Raw genomic sequence first — 26,090 nt, 5'->3', positions numbered from 1 at the left:
ACCATTACGGGTACGGTTGCTAAAACCAGATCAGAAAATCTGGATGCTACCTCAGTCCAAAACTTAATATATAAATAACAATTTCAAGATATTTTTAACTTTTAACTGTTGTTGTGAAAAAGTCCAGTAAAACAGTTGTCTTGGATGAATAAGGAGTGAAATATGCACAGAACAAGCATTGTTTACAAGTAAAAACAGTCCAAAATGGTTCTGAAAAATGTGTTGGTAAATTAAGATATGGGAAAATAGCAGGGGATGGGCTTTTTCACTGAAGAAAGTGTTACTATAGATTATGGACTTGTATTTTTGTCAAAAGTTATGTACTTTTTAAGACATTGGATTATTGCAGTTAGTTATTATCAGCTGTATGAACTAATAATCTGATGGCATCCATTCAAAGATCACAGGTTCGAGTCTTGGTACCAGGGATTGTAGGTAAGGGGGTGGTTGTACAGTGGTCTATTCCACAATTAATACCACGACCCCCAACTGGTCCCTGGGTGCCGCAGCAAAAAAAGAAAAAGAAAAAGAAAAGGCTGCCCACTGCTCCAAGTGTGTGCGTTTACTACTCACTGCTGTGTATGAGCACTTGGAAGGGGTAAATGTAGTTTACTGTATTTCCAATGTTCTTACAAGGCCTTGGGGTCGCAGCTGCCAAACCAGACAGTCAAGCGACTAGACAGGATGTTGACAATAGAGCAATTTCATAAGTTGGCTAAAAGATTTTAGGTGATGGAGAAACCAAATTTTTAGCTGATGAGTAGATTTTTACCACTGTCTAGAGTTTACCAGAGTGAAGTGATGATTTTAACGCATAGTCCCCATGAAATCAAAATAAAATAAAAGTTTTTTTGTCTTTTAATATGAATGTTAACCACAGGTTTTTTTATAACCTTTTGTTATAAGTAGTTATATTAAGTGGAAAAGTAGTGTTCAATAACAACTATGCAATCACCTGTTAATCCAAACACACGTGTTTTGTTGTGACTACCAAACCCCTTAGTTAAAAGTAAAAATAAAATAATAATAATAATAAAAATTATTTTTTGCAACCAGCTGCAGAGTGTCAATGTTTGACCCCGGGCAAATTCTAATGCCATTTTTGCATCCTTGAAGGGCACATTGTAGGAGTGTAGGAGCATCATTTTAAAAAAGAAAATGAATGTTTATTTAAGTGGTACACGTTGAAAAAATAGATTTTTGGACAATATAACTGCAATAAAATTAATAATCTAGCTACAATTTCTTGCGTTCAGGAAGTTTGGTGTGACTTGCCTGGAACGCTACAAAGTCGTGAGTCGTGGTTTGAAGAGTTACGGGCTCAAAAACCTGCCTGGAACGCAGCATAAGGCTGAGGTTCAGAGTTCAGTGGTGCATTGGGGAAAAAAAAGGGTTTGGCAAGGTCGGTAGGGAGTTCAGCTTCCTGACAGTCTGATGAATGAAGCTGTACTTCAGTCTGCTGGTGCTGATCGGGAGACTCTGCAGTCTCCTCCCTGATGGCAGCAGACTGAAGAAGCTTTGTGATGGGTGGGTGGGATCTCCAGTGATGCAGAGGGCTTTGCGGAGACTGTCCTCCTCCTAAAAACGACCACATAGGTCGTTTGTGCAAGCAGCGTATTACGACCTATTATAATGTTTTCAAATCAAGCGCCCTCTAGTGACTTTATTATGACAGTCTCGTTTGTCGGGTGTGTCATCATCAAATGACCTTTGACAGTCGTTACCATCGTTACCACTCAAAAAACGAGGAGTGACCCAACAGTTCACCTAACGTCGTTGTCCAGGTGTGTAAACTATTTATTATATTGTTTTTTTTTAAGGTATGGTTCTGATTCTCTGCAATTAATGTGGAAGTAAGTGCAGTTCGATGTTTTCTTTACAAATCTGTTGCGAATGCCAGTAAACGAATGTGTGGCAATCGCAACAAATGTTTAATGCCCAGTGACCACAACACTTACCATATTTTTTACCATGATAAACGGTTTACCGTGGTATTTGTAGTTAAAGCAAATTAACCACAATGCCATGACTTTAATACCTTTATATACTTTAATACCTTAATACCTCTCTGAACTGTTATTCATAATTCAGTCACACATATTTTTCTTTCTTCCTTTCTTTTGTTCGCTCATGGCATATTTTCAAAGCTCAGAATCAGATTTTGATCAGTTCTTGTATTAACAGGGAACTTGAACTCGAAGGTCAATGCTGAACTTGAAGAAGTTGCCAGGGAAGCTGAAGTCCTTCACGTGTTCAACACTTCACAGCTAATGTTGAAGACATTTAGTTATAACTGATTTACTTTAATTTATTATGTGTTAATGACATTCCATATAGTCCTTCCTTTCAAATATTTTGTTCACAGTTTGTTAATTTCTAACACTGTCTTAACATGTATGTATTAAAACATCAACAACATATTCATTTTTCATTTCAGTGGAAAAGGAAGACCCTTTGCCTATCAAACTCTTGTCAAACCTGTTTTGTTTGTGGAGATGAATTTGACCATCTCTTGTGCATTTACGGAGAAGACCAAAAGCTGCAAAGGCAAACATATCCAATGGCACGTCTTTGTCGGTCTGAGCACCTCGCCAGAACTTTACTGCAGTTACATTTTGCACCGAATTCCATGTTTCTGTTTTTTTTTTTTACTTTTTTACATACCCCACGGCCCCATCAGTACGAGCACTGTGCTACGTCAAAGTATTAATAATTCATACGATTTCACGCAGCTCAGATGTGGGCCGGATCTTGACCAACACTATATTGCTTTCTGGGAATACAGAATCTTAATATTTCATATCAGGTCATCCTTAAAAATATTCTTGTTTGCCGTAACCCGACCGACCCTGTCAATTTAGCACCGACTCTTTTTTTTTTTTTTTGCTTTTTTTTTGCTTTTAGTCCGACCGACTTGCCGCTTGTAAATTTGCGTTAAGACTGACCAATTATTTTTTTACTCTTCAAACAACTAATACAAACGCAATAAAATACTATTAATTATATTTAAGTAAGTATTGTAAATATATAAATTGCCTTGGCCTACATACAAATGAAGGCTATACCCAGCTAACACAAATACGTAACTGTTACGTAACTGCAGCTTAATCTGGTGACCAAACTGTTGTCGTGGCGACGTAATTAGTTACATCGTGGCAACCGGAAAAGTGAAATTCCCAGATACGTTGCTACAACTTTGTGACGTTGCCAGTTAGTAAGCACGACGTTGTGACAACGTAAATTTGTGATGTTACCAGTTAGTAAGCACGACGTTGTGACAACGTAACTTTGCAACGTTACCAGTTAGTAAGCACAAAGTTGTGACAACGTCCTGTGCTGGTACTAAATATGTCATTTTCAAGGCGGACAGTTTGTGTCCTCATTTGCCCACACCACACCTCATTTAAAGACTATTTAGATCTGCTGAATGATGAATGCATACTCAAAATTAGGTAAATTCAGCTAATTTATTTGGAAAACAACAGTAGCTACACATTAACATTTTTTAATTATTAATTATAATTATAACACCATTAAATTTGTTTGAACACTTGGAAAAGGGAACACTTTGAGGAATGAAAGAAACATGAATGGGAACACTTCGAACAGGGAACACTTCGAGGAATGAAAGACACTTGAATGGGAACACTTCGAACAGGGAACACTTCGAGGATTGAAAGACACTTGAATGGGAACACTTCGAACAGGGAACACTTCAAGGATTGAAAGACACTTGAATGGGAACACTTCGAACAGGGAACACTTCGAGGATTGAAAGACACTTGAATGGGAACACTTCGAACAGGGAACATTTCAAGGATTGAAAGACACTTGAATGGGAACACTTCGAACAGGGAACACTTCGAGGATTGAAAGACACTTGGACGGGAACACTTCGAACAGGGAACACTTCGAGGAATGAAAGACACTTGGACGGGAACTCTTGGAGGAATGAAAGACACTTGAACGGGAACACTTCGAGGAATGAAAGACACTTGAACGGGAACACTTCGAACAGGGAACACTTCGAGGAGAACAAGCGAACTACTCCAATTCTGCAGGTACTGGCAGTCGATCCTAAAGAAACAGCACAACAACAAAACAACAGGTTAGTCGTTTTCATTGTAACCTTTAAATAAGAGTTGTATTAGGCTAAAAAAAGGCCAAAATAAGGGATATGATACTTAAACTGTCACATTATATATTATATATATATTGTTGCAAATAACGCAATTTATAAACTCTTTTGGTCCAAACGGCGAAATTAAGTCTTTGCAGGGCACTTAGCCAAATTTTTTTTATTTTTTTTGCATTCTCATTGCAAGCTCTTATTGTTCCTTGTAGGGCATATGATAATGTCTACATAAAATTCACGCACCGTGAATTTGTCTTATAGTAGCCTACATAACTGCCTTAACCCCGCAGCAACAGTAAAACAAATCCGAAATGACTCCGAAGGAGCGATTGCTGATTGGTTGTTATTATCCACCTCTAATTATATTCAAATATAAAATAACGTTTGTTGTAACGACTCTGCAAAAGACATTTTCCCCGTGACACGTGTTTTCCCTCTTCGCATATACCATTAATATACCATTTTAAAATCTTCTCAAAGACAAAGGTAAGTCTGATTTTGATCTAACTTACATTTACATTTACATTTATCCATTTAGCTGACGCTTTTTATCCAAAGCGACTTACAATTGCTATATATGTCAGAGGTCGCACGCCTCTGGAGCAACTAGGGGTTAAGTGTCTTGCTCAGGGACACATTGGTGTCTCACAGTGGATTTGAACCCGGGTCTCTCACACCATAGACGTGTGTCTTATCCACTGCGCCAATACCACCCGCAACTTAACCTAATCCGTGTGGGTAGGCAAACTGCAGTGATTATTTATGTCTGTTGATTAAATGTTGCATATTGTGAGGAAACTCATAGGCTTAAGGTAAATAAATTACAGAGATTTTGCTAATTAAATCGAGGAGATAATATAAGGTTTAATAATATTTAATCCTGCACATGAGCTTAGTTATGGTGATTATGGTGACTTAGAGGGTGATGAAAGCAGTTTGTAACTTTTTCCTAACAAAAATGCTGTGAAAATGTTGACTAGCGTGGAAATTGTGTTTTGTACTTAACTTAGCTTAAAATAAAGCTATTAAGTTCTATCTAAAACAGATGTTAACGTGGACATTTGTGGAGAAAAAAAGTTTACAGACCGGTAATGTAACTATACACGTTTTATTGTTGTTATCTTATGTTTGTTTTTATAGTCCTGATAAATAACATCGATTGGAAAAAGCAAAAATGAAATGCTTTTCATTTTAAGTCATGCCTTTCCGGCAATTCAAAACGGAACAAAAAGATTTTTACACGTAGGGACGGCGCCAGAGAATTTTTAACGCATGTGCTGAGGGGGTACTAGATCATTGAAGGGGGAGCTGCGCAAAACTTGGCCACTAAATATTTAATATTCAATTATTTTAATGATCACTATTAAAGTTTTAATTTTATTAAATTGAACAAGCAACATTCAGCATTCAATCAAATATTTTATGTAGGCTATTATTAATAATAATGTTATTTCAACATATCTTGTTATTTCGACATATGTGTGCGTGCAACAAGCAAGATGTTCATTTGTAAATCCGGTGACGCGTGCATTGATTTTTATTAATAAACTAGTGTTTTCTGACTCGTCTGCAAAGATGAAGTTGACGATCACAATCTCAGTGAACGCGCCTAGAGAGAAATTAACATAATGGATTACGTAATCAGAGAGTAGCCTTTTTCTTTTTTCGTTTTGAATTATTTCGTTTAAAGAAAAAATTTCAAGCTTTGTATATTTGATGTATTTCTCATGTCTGTGTGAGGCATACACTGAGTTTTGTTAAGTTAGGATAAGTTGCGCTCCAGTTAACGTGCAATGCAAGTGCCCGCTCAGGCGCCTTCATGACTATATTGTCCGTTATGCTTCTTAATCATTAAAGGGATAGTTCACCCAAAAATGAAAATTCTTTCATCATTTACTCACCCTCAAGTTGTTCCAAACCTGTATGAGTTTCTTTGTTTTGATAGATTTATTTGTGTTGTAAATTCAAGAAAACATTCCGTTTTGCATTTCCTTTAACATTTTCCCCCAACATTCGTTTTTTTTTTCTTTTTTCTTGCACATTTAATTATTTATGTAGAATTTTGTGGATTTATTTATTTATTTATTTGCGTGTTTAAATCGAGCGCCAACCTCCCGCTCTCTCTCGTGAGGCCAATAAGGAAGTGACTAAAACTCCAATTCATCGACTGGCCGCTTGAGGCTGGCTGCAAAAGGAAGTCAGTCCCATAGACTCCCCATGTTAAAATGCCCAACTTTACAGCAGGAAAAAACATGTTTACAGCCTGGTTCAAAAAATGATTTTGGCCTAAATAGCTAATTTTGCCCTTCATGACAACTGTGAGGGGGGTGAATTTTTTTATAACTCATCCGTTTAAATTATATTAAGACTTAAAGTTCTGCATAATTAAGGGCGTAGCCACTTGAGTGACAGGTGGATTACCGCTGCTGACAGTGCCGTCGTCCTAGGTGGGTGTGGCTACAGCAACTAACTCCCGCCTTTTTGCCCATGTTTTATTGTCCGGGAGAGTCGCGCGGTGACGCGCTGCCAAGATGGCGACGGCCCGCTCTACACACTTTAGGCTTCAAAAACACACTTCAGGAGTCTACGGGTGACGTCACGGACACTACGTCCATGTTTTTATACAGTCTATGGTTTAAATATGTATTGTTTTGCAGGTTTTGCCCTCCATTGTTTCAATCAAATCGAACCATTGTCTGATTAATATGAAATATTTTGACTTTGTTCCCCCTATTTTCCTATATTCAACATCAATACCTGAACATGTTTTTTTAGTTGGGCTGGTACATGTTTCAGTGGCTCTGCAATGTAACACTCTATGTCCTTCTCTCCCAGATCAGACTTGCATTTCATAACAGCATCTGGAACAAAACAGAAATCATGAATATAACATTGTAAGTAGCCTACCATTTAATTATGTGCTCAAATTCACTTTATCAATATAATACTATCATTTTAAGTTTGGTAAAGGTATTTCACTTACAAAAGTTTTTATTAGAATTATAAAAGCAATAATGCACTTGAGGCACTTGAGGCAAGAGTCAGGTGCCGGTGAACTCTCCGGAGTCGAGTCAGGTGCCGGTGAACTCTCCAGAGTCGAGTCAGGTGCCGGTGAACTCTCCAGAGTCGAGTCAGGTGCCGGTGAACTCTCCAGAGTCGAGTCAGGTGCCGGTGAACTCTCCAGAGTCGAGTCAGGTGCCAGTGAATCCTCCAGAGTCAGGGCTAGTCACCGCTGATCCTCCAGAGTCAGGGCTAGTCACCGCTGATCCTCCAGAGTCAGGGCTAGTCACCGCTGATCCTCCAGAGTCAGGGCTAGTCACCGCTGATCTTCAAGGACTGAGTCGAGTCACCGGTGATCTTCAAGGACTGAGTCGAGTCACCGGTGATCTTCAAGGACTGAGTCGAGTCACCGGTGATCTTCAAGGACTGAGTCGAGTCACCGGTGATCTTCAAGGACTGAGTCGAGTCACCGGTGATCTTCAAGGACTGAGTTGAGTCACCTCTGATCTTCAAGGACTGAGTCAAGTCACCTCTGATCTTCAAGGACTAAGTCAAGGCACCTCTGATCTTCAAAGACTGAGTCAAGTCACCTCTGATCTTCAAGGACTGAGTCAAGTCACCTCTGACCTTCAAGGACTGAGTCAAGTCACCTCTGACCTTCATGAAAAAGGCAAGTCACCTCTGACCTTCATGAACAAAGGCAAGTCACCTCTGATCTTCATGAACAAGGGCAAGTCACTATTGATCTTCATGAGCAAATACAAGTCACCAATGATCTTCATGAGCAGTGTCAGGCCAGCACCAATCTTCTGGAGTCCAGTAAGGACACCAGGGAATTACCAGAGTTTCGTCGTCCCGTTGGTCCAGCCGCACGGAGGTCTGCTCCGCCTTGGGGGGCTCTGGTCCTGACCACATGGCTGTGGTGGTCTTCTGCTCCGCCCTGGGGGCCTTCCGCCCTGACCACACGGCTGTGGGGGTCTTCCGCTCCGCCCTGGAGGACTCTGGCTTCATCCACAAGGACGTGGCGTTCTTCTGCTCCGCCCTGGGGGGCTTCCGTCCTGACCACACGGTTGTGGTGGTCTTCTGCTCCACCCTGGGGGGCTTCCGTCCTGACCACACGGTTGTGGTGGTCTTCTGCTCCGCCCTGGGGGGCTTCCGCCTTGACCACACGGCTGTGGTGGTCTTCTGCTCCGCCCTGGGGGGCGCCACATGATGTCCTTATGGATTTCTGTTTTTTGTTTCTTGGTTTCTGTTATGTTTCTGTCTGTTCCCCCAGTGAGTCTGGCCCTCCGTCCCTCCCCCTGAGCCTCCACCTGTCCGCCTCCCTCCTGGTCTGTGTCGTGTATTGTCGTGGAGCGTCTGGGAGCCGCTCCGTAGAGGGGGGGTCCTGTCACAGTGTCTGGGTTGTGTTCCCTGGGTTTCCACTAGGTGTCCTCCTTTCTCACGGTGTCTTTCTCCTTATCACTTCCTGTTCCCTTATTTGGTCACCTTCCTCCTGTTTAGTAATTGATTGCTCCCCACCTGTCTCCTGTTCCCTCATTATCCTTCTGTGTATTTATACCCGGTCTGTCAGAGTCTGTGTTACGGAGTCCTTGTTTAATGTTTGAGAGTTAATTCATGTCCGTCGCTTCTTGCCTTACTTTGCCTTGTCTTCGTGTCTTGTTTATGTTGGATTTGGATATTCTGGTTTTGACCCTGCCTGGACTGTTTACCCCTTTTGGATTACCCCATAATAAATATCATACCTGCAATTGGTTCCCTCTCCTGTGTTATCTGTAACACCGTACGTGACAATTGTATCACCGATTTATAGATTTTATTTATTAGGAATGAGGAGGAATTCATTAAATAATTTGTAAAAATATATATGACTAATAAAAATAATTGAAATAATATTAATGCAACTTTCCATTGCTTGTAAATTAGTGCTAAAAAACAATAATGACATAACCATGAATGTGTTTTTGTAATTGTTAAATCATATTTAAATAAATATATAATACACAGTATTTTAAAAATATCATGCGCCCTGGAAATAACCAAAATACTCACCACTCTCTTTCTGAAATCAGAGTCTTTGAGACGGTGGTCAAGGGCCTCAAGCTCCTCTTTGCTCTGAGCGATATTGAGCTCCAGGATGTCTTCCGTTCTCTGATGACCCTGGCGTTTCCTCAGTAGGATGAGTATTTCTCTCTGGGTGGCTGCCAGGCTGTCTACTTTTCGTAGCAGAACCTCCAGTGTTTCTGCAATTAGACAAGTTACACACTTGGTGAGCCAAAAAGTAGCCTAATGTTAGTGTAATATATTAACTACAATACAAACATCATAAACCTATCTAATAGGAGGAAAAATTAATTTTACACCATAATTCACTTAAAGCACTATCTAACGGAAGAACTCCGTATCAAAATGTACTCTTTTTACCTTCAGTAATATATTCTGCCACAGACACAGAATCAAATATGGGTGATTCATCAAGATCTGCAAGCATGATAAAAACACAGTTGTCAACTTGAACCTTGAAAAACATTGAGACGAATCCACTAAATGGATGTGCCACTTTTGCCTGTGATATTTTACTATAAAAACCTGTCTTAGTCACCAATATAATGTTTTAAGCAGTTGCAATCTAATTAAGTCATTGCCATTATGTTCTGTACAACAAGTACAACATTTATATATATGACAAATTATTCTTAAATAATTTAAAATAATACATTTATCGTGAAAATTATTAAAATGAAGTTTCTGTATAGATCATGCCAGCAGTAATTTATCTAATAATAATTTCCATTTGCATAGTTAGTTTATCAATTTGGCTATAAACCAGCACCGACAGTGTACTGTACACAAAACGCGATTAATTCTTAGTGAATTCACCCCATAGAGTTAAGCATTTATTCAATTCTACCTTTAGATAAATCATGTGATGTACTGGGATCTGAATGGTCATAGGTTGCATTCTGGGAAGACTCTTTGACTTTTTCTATTTTGAGTATACAAAGACAAAAAAGAATTACATGTAATTGCAGAAAATATATTTTATGTATTCATGGGACTATACTGTTTGATGTGTTTGTACTAATGTACTTGGTTTATGTTGGGGTGGGATGGGAAGTGTAGCCTCTGTTGCTGTATCAAAGACATGTAAAATAACAAATATTTGTTTTTTAAAACAAATATTTGAGCAGTGAGCAGTGTCTCATCTAAATAGATCACACATTATTAATGTGCAGTTAGCAATGTATTCTTTGAAAGTTGATAATGATATGACTTTTTCTGTTTCACTATCAGAAGGTCTTATTGGACTACACAATACTCAAAGACTGAAAGTAATGCATACCATCGCTACTGTCATCATACCGGAGAGGTTTTCTTTTTGGCCTTTTTGTGTATGTGTCAACATCACTCTCCACGGCAGAATGGTATTCTGCTGCTTTACACCACTTTGCAAAATTGTCTAAAAATATAAAGCCAATGGTAAAACAATTAAAATTTAATCATAATGTACAATCTGATAAAGTATCCTCAAAATAAATTAAACATTACCAGTATTTGCCAATATACGGATTTTCCTGGAAATCCAATTTTGCTCATCTGGAACGTCTTCTTTTTTTGCCCTTTTAGTGGGGTTTGTAGGTGGCCAGTAGCTGTATTGTTCCTAGAATGCGTCCAGTGAAGTCAGAGACATTGTTAAAATATGTACATACATTTCTTAATTTTTATTTTTTTGATTAAGATTAAATTGTTAATGTGGAAGGTTATGAAAAATGTTCTTGTACCCCATTTTCCCTGTGTGTCCAGCACTGGGCTACAATGCCAACCGTCGACTCCTCCGTGAATTCAACGACGACATACATACTAATACAAAAAAACAAAAAAAAAGATTCACTGCTGGTGTAAGATGGCCATGAATGTCACTGTGTGTCCATTTTCGATCTTGATTGCTCTCTTTTCAGTTAGTTTTTTGGAGATCCACCTCATTGTCGTTTGTTTTTTACTGAAGTTGTACACCCCCAGAAGAAATAAGTGGCAGGGCTCGATGAACAATGGTGCAGGACTATGATAAATTCTGCAAAGAACATGTTCATCTTTCTCCTCATCATTGGTGATCTCACAGCCATTGTCATCGTCTAGGATGAATGCTCTATCCTTGCTCTTCTTTGTTTGTCTGTCTTTGTTGTTTTTAATTGTGGATGCACATCTTTCCTCAATCCTGTTGGCAATCTGGCTAAGAGGGTGTGTTCCACTTCGTACCATCTTCTTGATCGTATGCAGGTATGTTTTGAATTTAAATGCACTGCAGTTGTCCAGACCATTAAATTGTACAGCATCATCAGTGATGTGGAGCATTGAGTGGATGTTGTACACTATGAACTCATTTCCGTAGAGCTCTCGTCCTCTGCTGACAAAGTAGCTGAGCAAGCATCTTGCATATTCAGAGTGCTTCTTGACCAGTGTTGGGGAAACTAAAATGCACATTGCCACACTGAATGCCAAGAAATGTAGGTACATGTCATGCCCAAGAATTCCTTTCAACACAAGCTTGCCTGTATACAGTATGAATTGACGGAATTCTGTTGCCTTCCATCTCTCCAGGTCATCCAGGCCACGAGGGGTGCGAGCAAAAATGGAAGGAATTTGACTCCTAAGCTGAAGCAACCTAGAGCTGACTACTTGTTTTTGGGTGGTGGAGAGCCTGACTCTTCTTTCTCCACGGGTCCAACTGACAAGAAGCCTCTTCATCACCCCCAAGCATGCCTGATGCATGTAGTCGATTGGGAAGCTTTTGACCATATCCATGGGCAGCTGGATGAGTGGAGTATTGGCATTGTGATGCTCAGGCTGAACTTGGCTCCTAAATGAATCATCAGTGCGCAAGGTGAGGTTTTCTGTGGCTGGAAATGTTACTTTATTAAACCATTCACCTTTCTGGTCACATTTATCACATCCATAGTACCCAGAGCACAGCTTTGTGCCTCGCGTAAAGGCTTTTGCTGGAGCATCACACACAATGCAGAGAACATTTATAGAGAAATTTCTCTCCTTATACTGAAGGCCATGAGACATCAGATCATTGAGGTCTGCAATAACATCATCTAGGAAAGTCAGGTCGGTGGGTTTCTTGTTTCCACATGTCAAAGTTAAAAATGCATTACATTTCGGCAATGATTTTAGACTAATCTGCTTTATCACTTACAATAATCAGACTGCAATATATACTGAAAAAAAGAGAAGAGAATAATTATTTTCATGGTATAAATTCCAAAAGATAAAGGCAGAGAAAAAATGCATGAGAAGAATGCAGTAATGCAGGGCTATTCAATTGGCGGCCCGCGGGCCACATGCGGCCCGCCAATCATCTCCATGCGGCCCGACGGCACCAACCTCCCTCCTCCTCTTTTCGCTCCGATTGACCTGAGAAACGTTTTACGTGTGAATATTTCAGCAGTTATTATATGTGTCCCGAATTTATGTCGACTGAACCAGCGATAGGCTACCAATCCTTCGTGAATGAATCATTCTTTTGGTTCGATTCTTTCTAAACGCGCTTGCATAACGGTCTAAAACTATTCGGATTCATTCGGACCGCTCCGTAACTGAATCATCTGAAGCGGTTTCTCGTTCAGTACAGTTACAACAAATAGCGATGTTTTCAGTTGTTTCACTAGTTGTTTAAACACGGCCCAGCGCGGAGTTGCGTTTACTCCCGGTCCTGGACACACTAATATTAAACAGCGTTGCGACAACCAGTGGAAGCGTTTCAGTTCGACAGAAACATTTCTGTTACAAACCACAAATCACTCGATGATTTAATTAGTATTAAATCGGATGAAACAGCCTCAACATTCCCAACAAGACTGATGAGGAAAGCAGGAGAAACATTGTGGCATGACCGAAATTAGAAGACTTTAAATCCCCTAATCACCCTTACAAACATTTACCACATTTACTGTAGTAATTTACCATGGTTGGGCAGAAATGTGCAATATTTATATTGAATACTATGTAGTAATAAATAAATATAGTAAATATATACTATAATATTATATAGTCTAATAGTAAATATAGTGATTTATATTGCATTAGTTTTATTAGGTGGGTAGAGGAATATATATTTAATGCTTGTTATGAAATTATGTCAGTTTCTTTGTAAAGGTGCGTATAGTTTTTAACTTGTGTTTAGGCATTTTTTATACAGTGGGAGCCTGTGGTTAACAAGTCTCACTGTCAGAATATTTTCATTTAAGAATAACAATTATAAATAAAATAATTATTATTTCTCACCAACAGCTATAAGTTTGTATAAATAATTTATTTGTTCCAAGGAAAATAGTTGTACACAGCTGTAAATTATCAAGTTTTTATTTATTATGGTTTTATATATTTGCATACTGTTGGGTACCACATTTCCAAGTAAATACCACACTTCTTTAGGGTTACTTTAGCTTATTTATTGAAACTGTTATGTTTCAATAAATAAGATAAACCCCCAAACCAACCCACCGGCCCACCTCAACTTTTCGATTTGATAATGCGGCCCTCGAATGAAACTAATTGAATAGCCCTGCAGTAATGCATCTGATGCATCTAAGAAACCACATTAAGTCAGTAAAATACATTTTCTTTCTTGAAAATACTACTACTAATTAGTATTATTATTTTTAATAATTATTATTATTAACACTGTTAACAATAATGATTGAAATAAAATATAATAATAATTATTGCTATTAATAAAACAATATTTATAAATATTATTAAATGTAGTGGTATTAATAATATGACAGACAGACGGATGGCCGATTTCATTATAGATCTGATCTCATCTTTATCCTACAAGCCACGTCTCTCGCTCTCGCTCGTACACCACCAGCGCTCACGCGCTCGCAGCCAAGCCTGTGAGACAACGTGCTTTCCATACAAAGTAAAGATAGTATTATTAATAATTGTATATTTTAGTTATTTTAAAGTACAATAACATCACGGACATGACTGAAGAACCGGAAAAGTTCATTTCAATATGAGCGTATTTTCTCTAGTAGGTTATCCCAAATGACGTCACAGACGTAAAGGCATTTAACGGTATTTCATTATAGTGACTAGTGGACGGTGGGGAAAAAAACCCGGAAAACCATTGTTTATGTGAAAAGTAGTGGTACATTTACTGGAAAAGACATTTAATCAATTTTGAGACAATTAAAAATGTTCATTATAGGGCTGCAACTAACGATTATTTTGATAATCGATTAATCTGTCGATTATTTTTACGATTAATCGATTAATCGGTTTATGTACTTATATTTTAGTTTTTTCCATTTTTTCCCCAAGTAAATTATTAATAAATGGTCTTTATCCTTCAGCATAGATTTTTAAGAGATTTTAACCATTTTGCACTGTTATATCCTAATCAAAAATATACCTGGAGTTGTGTTATTGTGTTAGTAATCCTTTGTCGAACTCTTCTGCAATCAGAACACTGACCCATACTCTAGCAAATTTCACAAGGAGATTTAAAATAATGTTTTCACCATGGCAGTCCTAAGAGCTCCTAAAGTAGTTTAACATCCCGAACGAAGCTTATTAAGGAACCTTTTAGAACATATTTTCACTAAGAATAAGGATAAAACAGAATAAAATTGCAGTGCATTGTATTTTATTATTTACTGGGAAACAGCTTTATAGCTTTTGCTGAGAAATTGTAAACAATCCTTCGAATAAAGTGCCAGTGGCATGAAACCTGAATGGAACTCACAATTTAAAGTAAAATCCATCAGAAGGTTGTCCAGAAAAAAAAATTGGACAGTCACACACAAAAAACCTGCTGTGTGAAAAAGAGCAGTGAATACTTAGAAAAAAAGTGCATTTCAAATATCTTTAAACATTTACCTCTGTCATTCAGTCATAATTAGGCTGCACGACTGAATTTTGAACTGGTAAACTACAAACTGATCACAGAACATGTTTGTAAAGCTTTTAATGTTAACTGTTAAAAAGCAATGTTATCCGCTTTTACGACTAAACATTTGCAAACAACATTGTACTGGAGAATCTGCACAAATGAAAGTCTTAGGGGCCGTTCACAAATCGCGCCTAAAAACGCGTGGAAAAACGCTAGGCGCGCCGCTTTCTCCTTCTTTCTAAAGCGCTCGCGCAGAAGCGCCCCTGAGGCATCTGCCTTTGATAAGCAACCATGACGTGCTCTCTCCTTGAAGACGCGGAAATTTCAGCAAAGGATAAATGGATTTGCAGCTCAAAAAATCGCTTGCAGTAGCTCTGCTACTAAATTTATTTCAAAATGGAAATCCATATACAACTATGATCAGCTGTTCCTTTCATCTTGACTGAGCTTTTAACGTTGTTACGGGAAAGGATGAAGCTGATTGGTTAGTTCTTGTCACATGACCCGCGATGCGCTTGCAGCATTCTGAAAAGTTGAGATGTTTTTAACTCGATGCGGTGCGGTGTTGGAAATAACGAACTTGAGCGCGCAAAAGACGCGATATGTGAATGTCCCCTTAAACAGTTCAGTAGTGCAGAGTTTACAGGTTACTCTTCTTTTTTGAAGGCTCAAAGTAAAGTTCTCCCACATCCCGCTAAATGCTGCAGAGACGCTGTTCGGGAAGCTCGTGACATAAACGAGGCTATTGGCTATTCGCAACTTCTCCTGCTGTACTGGCTGAGTAAAACCTCCGGTGGCTCATTACTGCCACACTTTGGTCACCGCAGATTTGAAATATGCACGAAATGAGCCGTTTACGGCAAATAAAAGTTATTTACCAACGAATCGATGACTAAATTAGTTGACAACTATTTTAATAATCGATTTTTATCGATTAAATCGATTCGTTGTTTCAGCTCTAGTTCATCTCATTTATCTGATTACCCTGAGGGGCCTATCTTTACCTATAGAATGCTATACTTAGATTTTATTATTTACTTTCTTCAAAGTTTTAAGTGTCATTTACCTTTGTAGAGGGTTCGTATTTTTTAAAAGTAATTGTACCTAAATCGGTTAAGTAAAAAGTACTTTACCTCAGGAATGCTGGTAGAATAGGACGTCCACTTGCTACACTGAAAACAACCGGGCTCTGCGCGCGGTGGTCACAACCCCTGCTTATATATGCCTGTCCGTTCCACCTGCACGATCCGTTCTACGCATGCGTAGTAGACTCTTTAGAAAACGCACATGCGCAAATGATAATTCTTTGATAATTGTGACGATTTACGACGCTGCACGATCCGTTCCACGCATGCGCATATTTGTACCGCCAGACTTTAATTCCCTCACAGCGAAAGAAAATGGAGTTCAGCGGAAGAAATCAGAAGTTTGCCCTTTACAAAGCCGTTAGCCAGTATTTGGTTGACGGGTTAGTGGATACGGCGTTAAAGAAGAAGGTCTCACGAATGGCTGCAAATTTCGTTATAAGAGGTAAGTGAGTGTGGGAATTTGAAATAATATTAGCTAGGGCTGGGTACCGAGTTCGATACTTTTTAGGTACCGACCGAATTGCCTCAATACTATCGAAAAAATGACTTCTTGTTTGGTATCAGATTCCGATACCTAAAGATTTAACTCGTCAACGTCAGTGCTTAAACAAATACGTAAGAAATGCACAACGACACACCTAAAACATACTCCTATGAGGCGCACACACACACACACACACACACTAAAGATGTGGAAAAGTCTATCAAAGGTGTGGCTACATTTCTCCATGCTCGATGCCAACAGCGCGCGATGCAGTTTTTGCAGTAAAATAATTACTCCAAAGACTGGTACCACGACAGATATGATGAAGACCTTGACAGTGCACGGAGTAAACATAAGAGCAGAAAGTTGTTCCGTCTCCGACTGGTAAATGAAGAGATACCTTGTTGATCACGCTGACAGTGTTTATATTGCAATAATTCAAAAATGTGTTGGTTAGTCAGATGTTTTTTTTCCAGTAAGGAAAAGTGATCAAAATCGTGAACTTAACGTGTAATGTTATAAATGATTTCTGTTTCAAATAAATGCTGTTTTTTTGAAATTCTAATTCAAAGAATCATGAAAACATTTATCATAGTTTCCAAAATATAAAGTTGCAAACTGTTTTTATATTTCTGAAGGAAATGTGACACTGAAGTAATGATTTTGAAAACTCAGCTTTGACATCACAGGAATAAATTAAATTTTGAAATATATTCAAATAAGATTTTAAATTATAATACTATATCACAATGTTACAAGTTTTACTGTATTTTTGATCAAACAAATTCAGCTTTGGTGATCATGAGCTCTTTATAAAAATAAAAAGTGCACTAGCTAAGGAGCATGCGTCAAACTGAAAAATAAAACCAAAGTTTTCTGAGGTAATGTGTTATGTAATCTTGCTAAAAATGGATTTCATAAAATTGGTATCGAAAAAAAGTATCGTTCAGGAACCAGTATCGAAGTTGTTTGAACAATTCCCAGCCCTAATATTAGCATTGTTTTAGTTAACACATGTGAGCAACGTTCCATCTAGTCAGACATAGTAACCCCCAACATTTTTCACCAAGCGTGTTTGCATCGCTGAACAAAGTGAAAGTGACGTGACATTCAGCCAAGTATGGTGACCCATACTCAGAATTTGTGCTCTGCATTTAACCCATCCGAAGTGCACACACACAGAGCAGTGAACACGTACACATACACTGTGAGCACACACCCGGAGCAGTGGGCAGCCATTTATGCTGCGGCGCCCGGGGAGCAGTTGGGGGTTCGATGCCTTGCTCAAGGGCACCTAAGTCGTGGTATTGAAGGTGGAGAGAGAACTGTACATGCACTCCACCCACCTACAATTCCTGCAGGCCCGGGACTCGAACTCACAACCTTTCGATTGGGAGTCCGACTCCATTATGCCATGAGTTCCCAAAGGCACATGCACGTAAGTGCTGTATTGTAATACCAAACAAAGCAGCAAAATCATTATGTAAAAACTTTGTTTGTCTATCACAGAAAATAAATTATTCTACATTGGCCCCAGTGCACAATTCATGAGACTGGTTGTGCTGTCTGATGAGCAGAGGCGGGCTGTCCTGGAGGAGTGCCACAACAACCCTGGCACAGGGAACCATGGGGGAGTGAGGGCGACCATGGACAGGGTTGTTGTGGGGTACTACTGGGATAGCATAAAGGCAGATGTGGCAGATTGGGTACGTTTTTGGAAATTTCATGGAATTTAACACTATGGCTCTCAGGTAATGAATTGATTTAATGGCTTTGTTTGACTTCAGATTTGTTTAAATAATAAATGTATCCATCAGGTCAAAAGCTGTCACAGATGCCAAAAGAACGACCCATAAAGACTGTGTCTCCTGCCCTTCACCCTATTAAGGTAGAGCATATCCTTGGTGTACCACTTGAAGCAACAACTTAGGTGATGTGGTAATATAACATATCTCTACAGGTGAAAGAGCCGTGGGAGGTGGTCGGTATGGACCTCATTGGTCCACTGAAAAAAACCATGAAAGACCATCAATACATCCTCACGGTGACGGACCTCTTCACGAAGTGGGTTATCGCTGAGCCTTTGAAGTGTGGCTCCAGCACTGAGGTGGCTGAGGCACTTGTGTCAAAGCTCTACACATTTGGTATGGTCCGGAAAATCATCACTGACAGGGGCCGTGCATTTGTTAACGAGGTATGTGTCCTTATTACCCTCACCCTTCACACAGGACATATGACATCAGAATTCATTCTATTTTAAGCGGTCATTGTTCATTTCTGAGATCAATAAATATTGAAAATAACCATGTGTGTCTGAATTATTTACAGCTTAATGCACACATATTTGCGGCGCTGAACATCAAGCATGCAATCACAAGTGCATACCATCCCCAGTCAAACGGCCAAGTAAGTGTGCCATCATGACATCCCGCAAAACAGTAAAGTCAACCTTAGCCAATGTATACTAAAGTGCATGTAATATTTCTGTTCTATGTTGAAGGATGAGAGAACTAATCAAAATGTAAAGAGGACTCTCAGAAAATATGTGAATCAGCACCATGATGATTGGGACATCCACCTGCAGGCCATAGTTTATGGAATAAACACTGCAAAACAGGTTATTATTCAAAATGACTAGATAACGTATATTGCATACATGTTTTAAGAGTAATTTTTTTTTTGTGATTTGATGAAAACATTTTGTTTCGATTTAGAGATCCACCAAGTACAGCCCGTACTTTTTAATGTACAATAGGCACCCCCGTCTACCACAGGCATTAAATATCTGTGAGACAGACGCTGCCTTTGAATTGGCAGACCCAGAGGAGGAGCTGGAGCTAAAACTAGCTTTAGTCAAGGCCCTCAATGAAACGGTTTGTTCAGAGTTGTGTGGATTGCTTGTTCAATTTTAATAAGAATGTTCGCATAGTAATATATTCTTATCTTTAAGGTACGTGAAAACATTGAAAATGCACAGGGGAAACAAAAAAAGGCTTTTGAGGCAAAAAAAAGGAAAGGGGTTCGCCAATGCTCACTTAAGGCAGGGGACGAGGTCCTAATTGGGGAGCCCAAAAAGAAGGTGAAGAAGGGAAATTGTTTGCAGGATCTCCACCAAGGGCCATTCACCCTCACATCCCTGACAGAGAAGGGTGTGGCAAGTGTGGCTATGTTAGGGAAAATACAGAAAGTTAATGTTGCGCAGCTAAGGCCCTACTTTCGGCCACAAGGTATTGTAATAATCCTATTTGGTGACATAGCAAATATAAACATGCCACTTGACAATGACGATTAGTATTTACTTTCCTGTTGTGTAGATCATGGCCATGAATCTGAGGGCAGCCAAAACAATGCAGAAGACATTGGACTGGTGGACCACCAGTATGCCAATAAAGGTCCACTGTGGTCCAAGAGGTTGTGTCCTCAGCAAGAACAAGTGGTGAGTGCCAAACTAAACGGGATAGTTCATGTGCACAGCTTGTTGGTGGGCTTTAAATAATAAATGCATGATTGCTCATTCCTAACAGGGATATTTTTTATTTCTAGCTGACCTATGTGCTGGACAGAACACATCCAGCAAAAGAAATTGTTGTTCTGGATGGTCCAGTTTGTCTTCAAAGGGAGGACTTTTGGAGCCTGGGGCTAGAGGAACAGGTGGAGGCAATGTAAGTGGATATTGCTGTAAAGAGTTTGGATGGTTCTAATGCTTTTATTTTAATTATGCGAAACATTCTGTGTTTTCAGATTGGGAATGCGTGCTTCAGACTGGTAGAGGAGGCAGCCAGGAGACATGTATGTATTTGTATTTAACTTGATGACTTGCACATAAATTTGTGCAAAAGTGAGTACGTACACCTCTCACATTTTTCCCAAATACTTTGTCTTTTCATGGGACAGCACTATAGAAATGAAACTGTGCTGCATCTTAAGGTAGTCGCTGTACAGCTTGTATAACAGTATAGAGGTATTGTCCTCTAAAAATAACTCTACATACCGCCATTAACGTCTAAACAGCTGGAAACAAAAGTGGAAGGTGGAGCAGAGCAAGGAGTGTAACATCCACCAGCTCTGTGATGTCATTATAAAGGATTGGTAGATTATTCCTATAGACACCTATGCAGCTCTGATGAATTCCAAGTCTGTAGGGGTAAATGCAGTGAAAAAAAATAAATTCACAAAAAATATATTGACAGTTTATGCACAATTAGGACATTCACTGTGAGGTGTACTCTCTTTTGTTGCCAGCTGTTTAGTTAATGGCTGTATGTAGAGTTATTTTCAGAGGACAATAAATCTATACTGCATAACAAACTGTACACTGACTATCATGCATCAAAGTTTTATTTCTATAGTGCTGTACCATGAAAATATAGAAAAGTCTATAATATAGAAAAGGCTAAAATGTGAGGGGGGGGGTACGTACTTTTGTGAGATATATGTATATGAAACACAGACATACAATTTTATTCAGGGAATGGATGTCCACATTGCTGACCTATTTGAAGTCCCTAAATGGAAACTAAGGGAACCTAGTTTGCCAGTAAGTTGCATAATGTTTTGACAAGTCCAGCAGATACACCTCTTTAAGTGAAGATATGTCCAAGGAGATCTGAAAATATTTTTGTTTTTTTCAAAGGACAATGTGGAATCTAAAGACATCATCATTTTGCCAGCATGGTCTAGGGGGTCACAAACAGCAAGCCACTACATGCTTTGTGTACAGTTACATTTGTTTTTTAGTTTTTCCTCTATTTTTAAACCAGTTGGTGACCCTATAGCTGACATTAATAGGGTATGTTCTTCACAGGTTTTATTAGTTGCTAAGAAGGAGGCTATTTTTCTGGACTCATTATGTCCAAATGGGTTTGGAGATGAGAAATACCGAATCATATTTAGGTTTGAAACGCATAAGCAGAGGACATTAGCAAGGTTTGACCTGTGAACGATTAAGGCTAACACAGAGAACAGAAAGTGCATGTAGTTACATGCTACTATGGGAATTAAAGGTAATACATGATAGGGGGTGTTTTCTACATTTTTTCTTTTTTAATTCATCCAGTTAAGCCTGAACAGCACTCTTAAAATCTTCTATCTGATGACACTGTGTAACAGCCTTAACTTAAATACAGATCAAACTGACTGAAATGGACTGATATCCTGTTCAGGGAAAGCCTTGTTCTCTGGCTTCAGGTTTGAGTAAAAGCCTGGTTCTCTGGCTTCAGGGTTGAGTAAAAGCCTGGTTCTCTGGCTTCAGGGTTGAGTAAAAGCCTGGTTCTCTGGCTTCAGGGTTGAGTAAAAGCCTGGTTCTCTGGCTTCAGGGTTGAGTAAAAGCCTGGTTCTCTGGCTTCAGGGTTGAGTAAAAGCCTGGTTCTCTGGATTTAGTTTTGCATTATTTTTTTTCCAGACAACTTGCAGGAGAAGTGGCTAATGGACCGTGGGTGGAGAAGACGGGCAAAGATTATGATGTAACTTTGCTTACTATGTAATTTTGCCATTTTATTTTGTTCAGCGGACACTGTATATGGTTGTCAACATCACATCTGAGTAACTGTATATTACTTTTCAGCCATTTCCAGTTCAGTCAGATGGACAGAGCTGTGGGATATTCATGATTATGATAAACTTATCAAATTTCTACTTGTTTTTTCCTGCTTGATTCCTAAATCTCCGTAATAATTATTTTTCTCTTTAACAGTATGCCCTCTGCATCTGTACTGGTGCCATGTTTAACTTTTTGGATGTAAGTTGTAATTCATGGAATGTATGTATCCAAGAATGTTAAGAAACAAACAATGCAAGACTCCAATATTACATGTGTATTACAGACTGACATCCCATCTATTCGTAAGTGGTGGTGTATCCAGATTCTGGAGAAATTCTCGATTGCAAGGTAGGACACATTTCAAGCAGAGAAACACTGCTCTGTTTTACAATTATGCTACATTAAAAGTACCATACTTTTGAATAGGCATGGGCAGAACTTTGGGCAGCGCTTTGCTTTCTGGACAGAGGAGGCAGAACAGCTGATGGCAGGCACCCTACCACCTATTTATAGGATTTATCGACCCCAAATAGTCAAGGTATGGCCAAACTAACCAGACAACCATTTTTACGTATGCATTCTATATAGGTAGGTCAAAAAAAATTGAATATTGTGCAAAAGTGTGTGAATTACTGAATTAAAGGGTTAGTTCACCCAGATAGCAAATTTATGTAATTAATAACTTACCCTCATGTTGTTTCAAACCTGTAAAACCTCCGTTTATCTTCTGAACACAGTTTAAGATATTTTAGATTTAGTCCGAGAGCTCTCAGTCCCTCCATTGAAGCTGTGTGTACGGTATACTGTCCATGTCCAGAAAGGTAAGAAAAACATCATCAAAGTAGTCCATGTGACATCAGAGGGTCAGTTAGAATTTGTTGAAGCATCGAAAATACATTTTGGTCCAAAAATAGCAAAAACGACCACTTTATTCAGCATTGTCTTCTCTTCCGTGTCTGTTGTGAGAGAGAGTTCAGATCAAAGCAGTCTGGATATCCGGTTCGCGAACGAATCATTCAGTTCACCGAATCGAACTCCCTCTGAGTTCAAACAAACCAATATCCCGGAGTAATTCATTTACTCAAACAGTACACTGACTGAACTGCTGTGAAGAGAGAGATGAAGATGAACACCGAGCCGAGCCAGATAACGAACAACAGACTGACTCGTTCTCGAGTCAAGAACCGTTTCTGTCAGACGTGTCCGATTCGTGAACCCTCTGATGTCACATGGATTATTTTGATGATGATTTTCTTACCTTTCTGGACATGGACAGTAGACCGTACACACAGCTTCAATGGAGGGACTGAGAGCTCTCGGACTAAATCTAAAATATCTTAAACTGTGTTCAGAAGAAAAACGGAGGTTTTACGGGTTTGAAACAACATGAGGGTAAGTTATTAATTACATAAATTTGCTATCTGGGTGAACTAACCCTTTAAATGTACAACTTGAAACCGATACATTATATAGATTTATACAACATGTTACATCATATGATATATTCAAAAATAGAAGATCATAACAAACAGTTCAAGTCAAGGTGGGTCAGATGTACACCAATAATGCGATTCTTTCCAATGATCAGAGTAAGGAGTTAATCGCAGTAAGATGTTTACATGACTGGAGCAAACCTCTTCACTTCTACATGCAGTTTTTATTTTCTGATTATTCACACATAGCCTAATGCAGAGCACAAATGATGAACTCCTGTACTGTCCACTGTTTTAATTTATGTATATTAAATAACAAACGGGTTCTTTTGGATGTATTTTGTTATTCTGTGACGTGATGAAGACCGAAATATTATGTCGGTGCCTGTAACCGTTTTATACACTGCTGTCACATTATCTGAGCTGTTTCTGGATGAAGGCAGACTGCTGACAGCGAGTCGTGTTGACAGAGTTCAGGGAAAACTTCTTAATTTCTGTATTAAAATTTTTGTTTTTTATTGGTTGTGATATTCTAATTTTGTGAGATACTGATTTTGAGTTTTCTTTAGATATAAGCTGTAGTAATCAAAATTAACACACCTAATAGAAATATTTCACACAGTGACTAATAAATCTATATAATGTATGAGATTCATGTTTTACATTTGAATCATTGAAATTGACAAACTTCCATAATATTGTAATTATGTGAGACCTACCTGTATTTACTTTGTGCAAGTTATGGTTTAAATGAGTTAGCAGATGCTTTTGTCCAAAGTGGCTTACAAATAATAACAGTACAAAGGTTCGCAATTAATAGCCTAATGAAAATACAATAATAATATAAACCATAACTCATAATAACTATTTAATTTAGGCTGAAAAGATGTCTTTAGGCCCCTTTTGAAAGAACCAAAACATCTTATGTTGTAGTGTAGTCTTAATTTTTGATATTTTATTTTATCATAGGAGGAACAGGTAGAAGTGGAGGAGCTGCCCCTCACATTGAAACATATGTACGAGGCAGAATACATTGTGAGGAACAGTGTTGGGCTTTTCACTGGCCAGATGCAAGAGCCAACATACATGTTCATGGATCATGATGACCGAAGGGAAGCATGGAGGGTGCTGGAGTCAATGCAGTGCGATGCTATGGAGCCCTTCACATTCATTTTTGAAAAAATCAAGGACATGGAAACCTTTATGATTATTTGCAAAGACACCCTCAACCTGAGAGTAAATGCTGGAGTTGGCCTGCACAGTGACCCACACTCTGTGTGAGTGTGTGTGAGAGGGTGTGTGTGTGTGTGAGAGAGAGAGGGGGGGGGAGTGTGTATGTGAGAGAGAGGGAGGGTAGAACAGTGTGTGTGTGTGTGTGTGAGACAGAGTGTGTGTGTGTGGGAGAGAGAGGAAGGGTAGGAGAGTGTGTGTGTGTGGGAGAGAGAGGAAGGGTAGGAGAGTGTGTGTGTGTGAGAGAGAGAGAGAGAGTGTGTGTGTGTGTGTGTGTGTGAGAGAGAGAGTGAGTGTGTGTGTTTGTGTGTGTGTGAGAGAGAGAGAGAGAGAGAGAGAGAGAGTGTATGTGTAAGAGGGAGAGTGTGTGAGAGAGAGGGGGAGGGAGTGTGTGGGTGGGTGAGAGAGTGAGTGTGTGTGTGTTTTTGTGTGTGAGAGAGTGAGAGTGTGTGTGTGAGAGAGAGAGAGGGGGGGAGTGTGTATGTGAGAGAGAGGGAGGGTAGAACTGTGTGTGTGTGTGTGTGTGTGTGGGAGAGAGAGGAAGGGTAGGAGAGTGTGTGTGTGTGTGGGAGAGAGAGGAAGGGTAGGAGTGTGTGTGTGTGTGTGTGTGTGTGTGTGAGACAGAGTGTGTGTGTGTGTGGGAGAGAGAGGAAGGGTAGGAGAGTGTGTGTGTGTGTGTGTGTGTGAGACAGAGTGTGTGTGTGTGTGTGTGGGAGAGAGAGGAAGGGTAGGAAAGTGTGTGTGTGTGTGTGTGTGTGGGAGAGAGAGGAAGGGTAGGAGAATGTGTGTGTGAGAGAGAGAGAGAGAGTGTGTGTGTGAGAGAGAGAGAGAGAGAGAGAGAGAGTGAGTGTGTGTGTTTGTGTGTGTGTGTGAGAGAGAGAGAGAGAGAGAGAGAGAGAGAGTGTGTATGTGTGAGGGAGAGTGTGTGAGAGAGAGGGGGAGGGAGTGTGTGGGTGGGTGAGAGAGTGAGTGTGTGTGTGTTTGTGTGTGAGAGAGAGTGAGAGTGTTTGTGTGTGTGAGAGAGAAAGCGAGAGATAATTTTTACTCTTAAATAAAACTTCTGTGTGCACATGCTTCTTTCAAGTCATTTCCATTGTCAGTTTGAAATACTCTATAACGTTTCCCCACACTTGTTTGTAGTTCTTCATGTAAGTGCAGATAGTCTTGTCTTTGACCTAGATTTAAAAATCTAGGTCAAATATAAAATGTAGATACAACTATACAATAAGGGAATGTAAAAAAGACATAATAAAATTAAAAATCAAGTTAAATAAAGCG

General features: G+C 39.3%; 1 protein-coding gene across 1 annotated transcript; it reads left to right on the top strand.

Moving 5' to 3' along the window:
• The first annotated feature begins 16,399 nt into the window (after positions 1-16,399).
• Positions 16,400-24,931, top strand: LOC132101366 (uncharacterized). Its single transcript, XM_059506265.1, has 20 exons — positions 16,400-16,568; positions 18,120-18,316; positions 18,428-18,498; positions 18,571-18,804; positions 18,939-19,016; positions 19,111-19,227; positions 19,325-19,483; positions 19,561-19,837; positions 19,925-20,046; positions 20,154-20,261; positions 20,352-20,399; positions 21,079-21,147; positions 21,244-21,324; positions 21,415-21,503; positions 22,012-22,072; positions 22,174-22,224; positions 22,303-22,347; positions 22,433-22,497; positions 22,576-22,687; positions 24,552-24,931. The coding sequence occupies exons 3-20, from the start codon at positions 18,445-18,447 to the stop codon at positions 24,861-24,863; spliced, it is 2,082 nt and encodes a 693-aa protein (XP_059362248.1). The 5' UTR covers positions 16,400-16,568; positions 18,120-18,316; positions 18,428-18,444; the 3' UTR covers positions 24,864-24,931.
• Positions 24,932-26,090: the final 1,159 nt, after the last annotated feature.

Source organism: Carassius carassius, chromosome 23, assembly GCF_963082965.1.
Source record: "Carassius carassius chromosome 23, fCarCar2.1, whole genome shotgun sequence".
Lineage (NCBI taxonomy): Eukaryota > Metazoa > Chordata > Actinopteri > Cypriniformes > Cyprinidae > Carassius > Carassius carassius.
The sequence above is the reverse complement of the archived record's forward strand: the minus strand, read 5'-3'. Positions and strand labels throughout refer to the sequence as shown.